At 39.5% G+C, this 12,277-nt stretch overlaps 1 protein-coding gene across 1 annotated transcript in view; it reads left to right on the top strand.

The window, feature by feature from the left end:
* NUP160 (nucleoporin 160) overlaps nt 1-12,277 on the top strand; it is a gene marked incomplete at its 5' end in the record, with an annotated part of 40,476 nt that overhangs the window by 16,213 nt on the left and 11,986 nt on the right. Inside the window, 13 exons of the mRNA XM_028514966.2 lie at nt 87-155; nt 1,854-1,937; nt 2,236-2,406; nt 3,166-3,265; nt 3,534-3,699; nt 4,055-4,182; nt 4,273-4,433; nt 6,382-6,515; nt 7,171-7,241; nt 8,175-8,334; nt 8,951-9,020; nt 9,550-9,648; nt 10,863-10,982. Of these exons, the coding sequence (XP_028370767.2) occupies nt 87-155; nt 1,854-1,937; nt 2,236-2,406; nt 3,166-3,265; nt 3,534-3,699; nt 4,055-4,182; nt 4,273-4,433; nt 6,382-6,515; nt 7,171-7,241; nt 8,175-8,334; nt 8,951-9,020; nt 9,550-9,648; nt 10,863-10,982 (1,533 nt within the window). The remainder of the gene's footprint in view (nt 1-86; nt 156-1,853; nt 1,938-2,235; nt 2,407-3,165; nt 3,266-3,533; nt 3,700-4,054; nt 4,183-4,272; nt 4,434-6,381; nt 6,516-7,170; nt 7,242-8,174; nt 8,335-8,950; nt 9,021-9,549; nt 9,649-10,862; nt 10,983-12,277) is intronic.

Below are 12,277 nucleotides of genomic sequence, written 5' to 3'. Positions count from 1 at the left end.
CCAAACGCTCATGAATTCTTCTTCAGGTTTCTCTGAATTTTTATCTTTTTAGAATGATACTAATTTTTGCTTTCATATTCTAACAGGAGATGTACTTGCAGAGTCTGTTTACACCAGGACAGTTCATAAATGCAGCTTTGTGTAAAGCTTTACAGGTCAGTGAAAAAATACTTCATGTTTATGTAAGACCAGCTCTTTCTTTTATTACTACTCATTATGTAATAAATGATTGCTATTCATTTTTGTTGTGTGTTTTTGCAATTGTATCATACTGTCTTGTATAAGTATTATTTATAAGGGTGTTTATAAATGCTATTGTAATTTTTATAAATGGTCTTCCCATGAAGTGAGACTCCCACTGGGAGGTGGGATGGGCACTTTCCCGTGACAAATTAAGCATGCCAGTAGCACACAGAGAAGTCTGTGCCTACCCTGTTACAAAAGGTACATTGCCACACTACATATAATCTCCTCACTTAAGAGAAATCCAAAATGTTTCCTTGGTTACTTTGGGTGGTACTCTGTTTTCACCCTTTTGGTAGTACCATGAAGATCTGACTTGGTTCAGGTTCAATCTGAAATCTAAATCTAAGGCCCTAGCTGGTGTGGCTCAGTGGACTGAATGCCGGCGGACTGAGGGATCACATGTTTGATTCCTGATCAGGGCACGTGCCTGGGCCGCGAGCTGGGTCCCCAGTTGGGGGCGTGCGAGAGGCACCAGTTGATGTATCTCTCACACATTGATGTTGCTCTCCCTCTCTCACTCATTCCCTTCCCCTCTCTCTAAAACTAAATAAAATCTAAAAAAATAAAATATCTAAATCTAAGCTTCAAAAATCACATAATGTATGCTTCAAAATCACATTGTTTAAGAGATGCTTAAAATTTTACAAAAGGATTCTGTAAAGTCACTGAGGCTTCCTTAGATTGCCATACCTGATGACTTGAAAATAGAACATGGCTCACAGAAAGGAAAGGGCCCCAGAGTTTCCTGCTCTGACCGCCCACACAGGGCAGCAGTGAGGCTCCCCTGGAGGACGGCTGCTCTGCTTTGAGTTGCCTCTGCCTCCCTGGTGACAGGTTTCTCCCTGGCACTTGTATGTGTTGCTGCTCCCAGATGGTGTCATTTAAAAGTTCTTCCCAGTATCGGATCAGATTCAGCCCCCGTCTGTTTGGTGGCCTCTTTCTTTTGGAATGTCATAGGACTTGTTTCTGTCCTATGAAGTAGGCCTCAGGTATTTTAAGAATCTTTCCATGTTCTTTAACTTTCTGCCACGTGGTATAGTTTCCAGGCCCTTGACCTTCCTTCTCTGTACACCGTTGGATATCTGGCTACTGCGTGTTTTCTGTTTTCTCTCAGATACAACCTCAGAATGACGTGATCCCTTCCTCCCCTTTCATTTCTTCAGCACTTTTTCCTTGTAAACAACGATCACATGTATGGTAGTGTTTCCCATGATACCTCTTGCATCCCAGCAGCGAGGCAGCCACCAGCCCCTCGCTCCTGTAGTTTAGCCTGGGCCGCTCTCAGGATGTGTGTGTTCAGGTCTGTCACACGTCTTCCTTCTGGCTGATCGTTCACCATTCTGCTTTCTACAGTAATTCACATGTGCCCTGTTACAATTCTCAGATTCATGGGTTTCTATAGTTTATTCTGATCTGCACTATTTCCAACGTGCTCCGATTTCCGTTACAGAAGTTACTTGCACGATGTTAGGGGTGACTGTGTATTCTGGGCATGTCTGGTCTCTCTGTGGTGTCATATATTGCCTCAGTGCCATCTGTAAACTAGAGTATTTTTCATTCAGTTTTAGGAATTATATAATCTTCTCACATGTCTCTTTTAATTTTAGATTTTCTGTCAAGGAACTGAGAGGAATTTAGATCTTTCCTGGAGTGAACTAAAGAAAGAAGTTACTTTAGCTGTTGAAAGTGAGGTGAGGTTTGGGTAAAGAAAGAATACATATATTCTTCCATTTTCATGCGGATTGGCAGGTTGGTACTGGGGAATTGTTCAGATTGTTCACTGAACCTTGTTAGTGGGAAGTAAAAACGTTTAAATCTTTTACGTGGGAAATTATACATTTATGTAGTCAATGGTACGTAAGCCACAGTAAATATTCATTTAGCTATAGCTCAGTAAAATAATATTAGATAGTTATGTTTTAAGGGGAGAAAGCTCCTGAATGGTATCAAGAGTTTTTTTTTGTTGTTGTTGTTTTTTTCCTTTACCAGCTCCAAGGAAGTGTAACAGAGTATGAGTTTTCTCAGGAGCAGTTTCGAAATTTACAGCAGGAATTCTGGTGCAAGTTCTATGGCTGCTGTGTTCAGTATCAAGTAGCCCTCTCTCACCCGCTCGCCCTGCACCTGAATCCGCACACGAACATGGTGTGCCTGCTGAAAAAGGTGAGGGCGCTGGCGCGCAGAGAAGTCCTTCGGACGGTCAGTGCGTCCTGCAGAGTGCTCGTCTGTCGTGCGTTGGGCTTGGCTCTTAGGACTTTGGGGTTTTTTGTTTGTTTGTTTTCCTAAAATTACTGTTCATTTGTATTTAGATAGTCTTCTACATTACGTATATGTTTTGGCATTTTACTTTTTACCTCGACATTGAAGTGATTTCAAACTTAATGTAAAACTTACAGGAATAGCACAAAGAACTTCTGTGTACTCTTCACCCAGATTTACCATTTGTTAACTTCCATTTGCTTTTTTTCCTTCTATAATTTGTTTTCCTGAGCCACTTGAGAGTTAGTGGAGGACTTCATGCCCCGTTATCTGTACGGGTTAGCACGTGTCTGAGATCAAGGGTATTCTTATGTAACCCCAGCACAATTTAAAGATCAGGCAATTGGATATTGATGTAATAACCCTGTACAGTTCATAATCGGATTTTACCAGTTGTGCCTGTGAGGTTTTTTTCTTGATCTACAATCCAGTCCAAGATCTTGCATATGTTTATGTGTATGTTTTTTCCCCTTAATCTCAAACTGTTGTCCACCTTCCTTTGTCTCTCATGACACTGACGTGTTTGGGAGCCTGCATCTGCTGTCTGTAGAGTGTCCTCGGTTTGCATTTGTCTGGTGTTTCCTCGTGATAAGATTCAGGTATCAGTCATTTTACACGTTTACGTGTTCACTGAAATGAATGTAACTGGATTTGTATCTCCAGGGGTACCTGTCTTTCCTTATGCCTTCCTCCCTAGTGGATCACTTGTATCTACTGCCTGATGAGAACCTCTTGACAGAGGATGAGACGACCATATCTGATGGTAATAGTGATTGTTATGCCCATACTCACTCTCCTTCCTACACGAACGCCATGCCATACTTTGTTTCATATGGAGGCAAAGCCCATTGATTGCCACTGTGACCTTTCCTGGTCATTTTACTACATTGTAGCTACTTTAAGGCAAGCTTAGAGCATCTCTAAGACCCCAGATGGATCCTTAGCATTTAATTATTAATATTTTCATATAATATTAATTACTAGCTCTTCATCGGCTTGAGACACGAATGTTAACTTTCTCTTACTCATAGATGTGGATGTTGCTCGGGATGTCATCTGTCTTATAAAATGCCTTCGTCTGATTGGAGAGTCAGTGACTATGGATATGTCAGTAATGATGGAAATGAGTTGTTTCAACCTACAGTCTCCAGAAAAGGCTGCAGAGCAGATTTTGGAAGATTTGATCACTATTGATGTGTAAGGAGAATTTAGGGTAAAGTGCACTTCCTAATGGAAATTTAGCAATTTTTAGTGCCAAAGTCAGGATTTTAATGTACATTCAAGTATGTACAAAGTAGTGCCTTAAACTATTAACTATTAACTGGCCTATACATTCTGAAACACGAGTATTTTTCTCACATTCATATTGTCTCTCATTTGTGAAAAAATGAGGGGAAATTTGCTTCATGGAGTAAAGTATCTTGTATACCTCCATTCCTTTGTTATGTGTCTGGTTTTCCTGTTTCATAGCACATTGAAGCTTTCAGGACTTACACAGAGTTTGTCTTGTGTGCTCTTGGTAGTAATAGGAGTTTTCTAATTGTCCTTACAGAGAAAATGTCATGGAGGACGTTTGCAGTAAACTGCAAGAGATTAGGAACCCGGTGCATGCCATTGGGCTTCTCATACGGGAAATGGACTATGAAACAGAGGTGGAAGTGGAAAAGGGGTTCGATCCAGGTAAACGACAAAACAAGCATGCCCTTTTGATGCAGAGAAAACAATGATGCATTTAACATCCCCTCCCCCCCCCCTTTTTTTTAATTGCAGCTCAGCCTTTGAATATTCGAATGAATCTTTCCCAGCTCTATGGTAGTAGAACAGCAGGGTATGTCGTGTGCAGAGGTGTGTATAAAATTGCCAGTACTCGCTTCCTCATCTGCCGAGACCTTCTGATCTTACAGCAGCTGTTAATGAGGCTAGGAGATGCAGTAAGTACTGTTTGAGAGGAAACTTGTAAAATCTAAAATCTGAAACCTTGTGTAGACCCGCAGGCACTTAATGGAATGTCAGCTCTCAGAGCACAGAGACTTTTGTCTTTATTCTCTGCTCTGGCGCCCCTGCTTTGTCCCTTAGGAGGTGCTGTGTAAGTGGTTGTTGTTGAGTCAGGCAAGAGTAAGCATGGGATCTGAAATGGCCGATCGAGAACATGGAGCAGGTAGTTTCACTACTACCCTTTGCCTGCATGGTGGTGGGAAGTTTTTCTCACGTTTTCTCACATTGGCTCTTCCAAAATTGAGTGTTATTGGCCCTACTTTGGATGTGGTGGCTGGGTGCCGTTTAGTGGGAGGAGAGAGGAATGAAGAAAAAGAACTCTCTCTGCGTGCTGCACAGGACTCGCCCGAAGCACGGTCTTGAGACCGCGCTCTGTCTTCAGGGCTCTCCCATCTCCATTCTGGGCTTCCTCCCTGTCCTGTTCTTTGGCCACCACACTCTACAGACCGCCGGTCCTCGTCCCCCGCCCTGTGGAGCCTTGCGCGTTCAGAAATTACTTTTCTTCCCACGGTCCGAAGTCCCTTAGGTCCCTGTCCATAACTTCTAATGAGCCTGACGGGAAGCAGTCTGATTGAACTGATTTATGGTAACGAGTACAAAGCAACCGAAAGGCCTTTGGGGGTTCCCAGAGATTTTAATATTTTTTAAAATCAGAATTTATTAACTCAAATACATTGCTAATGGCAGAATTTCGGGTGAAAATAAGGAAACATGTCTGGGAAGATGATTTGTTGGGGCCCACCAAGGAGGAGCAGGGACCGTCCCGCAGGTCGGTCACTTACCACAGCCCTTGTTAAGTTCTCTTCAGCCTTGATCCATTTTTCCATTCCTTCAGGGGTTTGGGGCTTTTGAGGGTTCTTTAATTATGAACTTCATTGTTTTTTTCCTTAAACATAAAAGTAATTGTAGAGCCTTTATACAAACAGAAAGAAAATAAAAATTCACCTGTAATCTTCTGCACAATGATAAACACTGCTCTACATTTTGACATACACCCTTTTTTCTATGCATTTGTTTTTTGTTTTATTTATAGAATTAGAATACATTATATAGTAAATTTTTTGGTAAACTGGTGGTTTTTATTCTACTTACAAAGTTCATCGGCATTGTCACATTATTAAATATTCTTCTACAACATTATTTTTAATTATCTAGTATAACTTTAATTTATTCAATCAATCCCATTCTCAGCCATCCACGTTGTTGCCAGTTTTTCCATGTAGCTGTAATTTTCTGTACACCTTTGATTGTATCTCTAGGATAAAGTCTAACAACTAGACTTGATTGGTCATAGGCTGCACACATTTTTTAAGCTTTTGGCTGTATCGCCAAATTTTCCTCTACTTTTGTCTTTTAAGACCAGAAGTTTAACAATGGTCTTGGATTTCCCTGTTATTCTTCTTGAATTCTGAATCCACAGATTTAATGAATGTTAAGCTTTTCAGTGTTGTTTTCTTTTTCATCATTAGCTCCCGTGACTTAGTGAGCTGTTTTTGATTATTTTACGTGTTTGGGTAGATATTTTTGCCCTCTGCTATCCCAAAATATAATAGGTGTGTTGCTTTTATTTATGTATACCTGTTACTTTCCTTTTAAAATTTATTTATTGATGTCTAGAGGGGGGAAGGGAGAGAAACATCAATTTCTTGTTTCACTTATTTATGCATTCATTGCTTGATTCTTGTACATGCCCTGACTCAAACCCACAACCTTAGCATATTGGGACAATGCTCTAACCATCTGAGCTACCCAGCCGGGGCTACATATATGTTACTTTTTGTATGCCCTTTGTAACTGTGTTTGCTATTATATTTTACTCCCACGTTAAGAGTTACAACCGCTAATTGCTATGTACTGTCTCCCCCGACCACCCATCACATACAGGTGATTTTGGGAGCCGGTCAGCTCTTCCAGGCACAGCAGGACCTGCTCCATCGAACAGCTCCCCTGCTCTTGTCGTACCACCTCATCAAGTGGGGAAGTCAGTGCTTGGCAACTGATGTTCCAGTTGACACACTGTGAGTTGTTTATTCTAATTATTTCTAAAATAAATCATGATTGTAATTATTTTTTTCATTGTCTTACAAGAAAAAAACTATAAACATTGTGCTGTAATGTATTTTGCCTTTAAAATGCAAAGAGCTCTTAGAGTCTTCATATTTTAAGGTTGAAGGCAACTTATAGGAATTAAAATAATAAATATATATATTTATTATGTTATTATACATGTGTGTAATGTAAAGGAAAATCCTGTTGAAAGGAAAATAAGATGAGGTCAGTGGAAAAGTTAAACCACATACTGAAACGTTGTGTTAGTTAGTAAAGGTAGGCTGAGATTTTTTACAGCTCAAAGAAGAAAGAAAATCCAACAAAGAGAAGATTCATGTTTTCAGCAAGATACACCATTCTCTTTTCTCTGGCAGGGTGAGGCTTTCCCTAGCATGGAGGTCTCTGAGAAATGTCTGCCGTGGCTTCTCACTGAGGGGTCACTCAGTGGTGTCACAGGCAAGTGTCAAAACCATGACACGTTTTCCAGATCTTTTTGTGCTTTCAGTGGAGCTCTCGTGTGCAGTGTGTTAATGACATTGGCAGCATTCTTGATAGAATAACTTACTGAAGTCATGCTGGGCATCACAGAATTTACAAAGCTGGTTTTTCCCCCTTTTTTCACAGGGAGTCTAACCTCCAACACTTATCAGTACTGGAACTGACTGACTCTAGTGCTTTAATGGCGAATAAATTTGGTAAGGACTGGACTGTGTATGCATTTGATTATAAATGTGGCAGTTATTATATATTCATTAAAGTGGTCTCTCACCACCTTTATCATAGAAAGTTTGGTGAGGCTCTACTTTCACTTGGAGAGGGTATGCGCACACTGTGGCCTGAGACCTCTGGTTGTGAGAGCGGGTCTTGTAGAAACCGTAGTCCCAGACGAGGCATAAATTGGGGGTGTTGCCGCTTTGACACTCCAGTGATTAATTCAAAGTCACTTTTTAAGTTTACTAAGTTTGTGGTAGCTTTTGTGATCTTAATCAGTATATGTTCAAAAAGGGACCCTCTCTCATGCTTGAGAACCATTCTGAGGAATTTATTGTGGGGTTTTTTGTATAAACCTTGGAATTTTCAAACTATTTTTATTGTAAATACTTTTCTAGGGGAGACACTTAGGTTAAATGAGACCAGTAGAAAACCGTGACTACAGTGTTGATTTAACTGGCTTTTTAAATTGCATTCGTATAGTACTTCACAATTTACAAATTGCTTTTATTTATATTGCTGTTGATAATCTCAACGGTGCATTTTTTTAAACATTTTTTAAATATTTTGTTTATTTACTTTTAGAGAGGGGAAGGGAGGGAGAAAGTAGGAGAGAAACATCAGTGTGCGAGAGACACATGGATTGGTTGCCTCTCACATGCCCCCAACTGGGAATCCTGCCTGCACCCCAGACATGTGCCCTAACAGGGAATCAAACTGGCAACCTTTTGGTTTGCAGGCTGGCGCTCAGCCCACTGAGCCACACTAGCCAGGGCCCAATGGTGCATTTTATATTTCAAAATAGTAAGTGTCCTTTGTTATAGGCATAAAATGAATTGGTAGACTGTTCTAAGTGAAAATTGATATTGCTATCACAAGTTCGCGATTGTCATTTCTTTTTCTTTTCCTTTTTTAAGTATCTAGCCCTCAGACAGTTGTGGAATTATTCTTCCAAGAAGTTGCAAGAAAACACATTATATCTCATCTCTTCTCTCAACCAAAGGCACCTCTGAGCCAGACTGGGTTGAACTGGCCTGAGATGATTGCTGCAATTACCAGTTATTTATTGCAGCTCTTGTATCCTTTTATTTAAAAGCCATTTGAAAGGTTTCTTTTTTTCCTTTTTTTTTTTTTAATCCTCACCCAAGGACATTGTTTCATTGCCTTTAGAGAGGGAGGGAGGGGGAGAGAGAAACATCGATGTGAGGGAGAAGCATCCATCAATTGCCTCCCGTACACCCCAGACCCAGCATCCTCCACACCCAGTCTGGGGATCCGTAAGCGTCCTGAACGGGCCATAACCTTTCAGTCATGGGATCACACTCCAACCAACCGATCCATACCAGCCAGGGCAAAAGGTCTCTTCTAGCTGAAGAACCTAAGGCTCGTTCTGCCTTGTAATGAAGATTTTAAAATGAGTTTGGGTGTTTTTCCATCTACAAAAGATGATAGTACTTATTTTCAGATATGATCCCAGTTTTTATTTTATTTTGGTTTGGTTTTTTGCTCAGGAGTTGAGCCAGATTTTACTGATATGTACATATTTAATACCTAGATCTCTTTTAAAGTGTTATACATTCATCAAATATTTATTGAATAGCTCAACTAAGCCATTTTATGGAGCTTGATTACCCAATGTGTATGTTTAAGTTTTGCCAAAAAACGTAAAAAGATCTCCTTAACCATTGACTAGGTGGCCTAGCAATCCCAGTTGCCTCTTTCTAGAATGTTTGATGGGAAATTGTCAGTATGTACAATTGCAGGTGAGCACTGTTGAATATCTCAGGTTTAATTATTCTTGTAAAGAATGGGATTTCTGAATTTTTTTCTTTGTAAATGTTGTCTGCATTTTAATTGAGCTGGTAACAAGAACCATAATAATTTATATTTACATCAAAACATACTCCAGACTTGCTCTACTTCCCTCTTGATAGTATCATTCCTAATAAAACTTTTTCTAGGATCCTTTCTTCTTTTTTTAATTCTCTCTATTAGGTAAAACAGCATACCACTCTGTTCATTTAAATCCTTTCCTGGAATCTAGTGGTTGAACCAGTAAATACCAAAAGTCGAGAAATTGCTAAGATGGAAAGCATATGTGTGTTTGTGTTATTGGAGTCCCATTTGTTTTCGTAAAGTATCTAGTAGCCTCATATAAGAATTGATGAACAAGATTAGATTGAGCTCTCCAGGTGATGTCAGGAAATACATTTGTTGATTGACCACACCTGTGAAGAACGTGGAACTGAGTATTTATTTTCTTAATCAGAAACTGCCTTTTATGCTTTTAAGGATTATATTCAACTCCTACATCCCTGGTGTCAAGTCAATGTTGGTTCCCGCCGATTTATGCTGGGACGGTGTTACCTGGTTACAGGAGAGGGCCAGAAGGTAAACTGCCTTTGAGGGGTGAGCAAAATTTAGCGCAAGGAGGACACTTAGTTCCCATCAAACGAAGTTGGAGGCGGGGGTGAGAAGCCTAGAATCCTCTGGATTAGGATACAGCAGACTGCTAGTGCCTGTGGAGAATGTTCAGCCTCAGGTACTTTGCAGATTAGTTAGGACACAAGAGAAGAAAAGAGTGAAACCTCCCTGTCCCTGTACAGGTGTTTTAGGGATGCATTTTAGTAAATAAAATATATTTTTCAATTACATTGTTTTCATTATATCTTTTGGGGGGGTTATTTGTTTTGTTTTGTTGGAAAAGCTTGACTTATTTAATTTTAACTATTGTAACTTCCTAGGGCTTTTGAAAACATTTTCTATAACAATTTGAGATAAAATTTACATAACATCCTAACTCACCCATTTGGAGTATACAATTTAATATAATACGTGTCAACATTTTTAATATATACCCAGCTATGCAAATATCACAGTTAATTTTTAGAACATTTCTATCACTCCAAAAAGAAACCCCAACTTATTAATCATCACTCCCCAATTCCCCTATTCCTCTTAAGCCCTTAGCCAACCCCCAGTCTACTTTATTTCTCCACAGAGAGAATAAATAAATTGACCTATTCTGGGTATTTTATATTAATGCAGTCATGCACTTTGTGGGGTTTTTTTGTGACTGATTTCATTCATTTAGCATATATGTTAAAGGTTCACCCATGTATATATCATTTCTTTTAATGGCCAAATTATATTCCATTGTATGGATGTACCATATTTTGTTTATTCATCAGTCAGTGGGTGATGTATCTTTCTTTAAGGCAGCTTCTTTTCCTATTATGGTAGTTTACATTTCTAATTTTTCCCTGACATCCTGTTATGTAAATTTTTAAACATACAAAAAAGTTTAAAAGCTTTTATAATAAAGCCATATATATTTGCCACTCAAATTCTACATGTTAACATGTTGCTACAGCTGCTTCATTACATATTTATCTATAATTATTAAAGTTTACTTTTTAATTAATAGCATTTAAATAAAAAGATAAAAATATTAATAATGCATCAGATAGAGTTTAGATGGCAGAAGTTATGAATGTAGTCAGCAGCATTAAACAACATTGTTTCTTTTTTTGGCTTTCTGTAGCACACGAGCACCTAGCAGTGGAACAATCCATTGCAAGTCACTTAGCATTTTATTTCTCCAGGCCCTGGAATGTTTCTGCCAGGCAGCGTCTGAAGTGGGCAAAGAGGAATTCTTGGATCGCTTGATCCGGTCAGAGGATGGGGAGATAGGCTCCACTCCCCGGCTGCAGTATTACGACAAGGTACGTTATGTCCTGGTTTGGCTCTTTTTCCACCGCCCTCTGTAGAAATTTATCTGAAATACATTGCTTTGGTATTTTTGGAGAAAAACAATATAAAAATTAATTATTCCTCCCTGGCTGGTGTGGATCAGTGGATTGAGTGCCAGCCTGCAAATCAAAGGGTTGCTGGTTCAATTCCCAGCCAGGGCACATGGCTGGGTTGAGGGCCAGGTCCCCAGTAGGGGGCACACAGTAGGCAACCACATGTTGATGTTTCTCTCCTTCCCTTCTCCTCTCTCTAAAAATAAATAAATAAAATCTAAAAAAAAAATTTAAAGAATTAATTATTCCCTGAATTTCCAAGTAAAGGGAAAATGAATTAGAAATTGAAAATTTTAATTAAATTTGATAAATGTTTTTAAATTAAATTATATCATTTTATTAGTCCAGTTATCATTAGAATTCTGCTCCTTAACAGTTTTGTCAATAACTCAAATAATTAACTTGAAATGTCTAGCCTTAGTTTATGATTGGGCTCCTGAGCTTCTCTCCTGCCACTGTTCCCCCTGGTCACTCAGCTGTTGTTATGGCGGCCTTCTTACCTCCCCTACAAGCTGACCGCATCCTCTGTTCTTTTCAGAGCCTTTCTCCCTGCCGTTCCTTTAGTCAGCTTTCTCTCGTCCTTGTGGCATTTGGGTTTCTGCTCAGGTGTCACCTCCCTGCCTCGCCTACAGAGAAGAATGCATGCTGTGGTGCTGTCCCACCTGCTTGTGCCCGCCCCTCACGTGCACACGTGCAGACGGGCACCGTGGGCAGTCTCCCGGCCCTGCTGCATTCTTCTTTATATCACTTCTTTATATAACATGCTACGTCCCAGATACCTGTGTGTTGTTATTCGGCCTTCCCACCCAACAGGAAATGCAACAAGGCAGACTCCACTGTTCTGTTCATTGCTTGTTCTTTAAAGAGACAAATGAATTTATACTGAAACACTGAAATAGATTTATATCTATTGATAACCCTCTACTATCTTGCTAATGAGAAAATTATTTTGAATTTTAAGTAAGAATTTTTAATCTGAAGCCAGATGAATTTAAGTCATCGGTATATCCACCGAAATTAGGTATAAAATGTTGTTTGTATTTTTTTCTGTGGAGAGGCTCCATAGCTTTTGTTAGAAGAAACTTACTGATTAAGAAAACATTAAGAATCACTGCTCCGGTAGACCCCAAAGTGGTACTTGGAAAGAAAATACTGGAACTCTCACTCACAGGAGAAATAGATCAAGATATGCTAATGTTTATCATAAGGATTGA

The sequence above is a fragment of the Phyllostomus discolor genome, chromosome 6 (genome assembly GCF_004126475.2).
Source record: "Phyllostomus discolor isolate MPI-MPIP mPhyDis1 chromosome 6, mPhyDis1.pri.v3, whole genome shotgun sequence".
In the NCBI taxonomy this organism is placed as follows: Eukaryota; Metazoa; Chordata; class Mammalia; order Chiroptera; family Phyllostomidae; genus Phyllostomus; species Phyllostomus discolor.
Note: the sequence above shows the minus strand (reverse complement) of the source record. Positions and strands in the feature narration are given on the sequence as shown.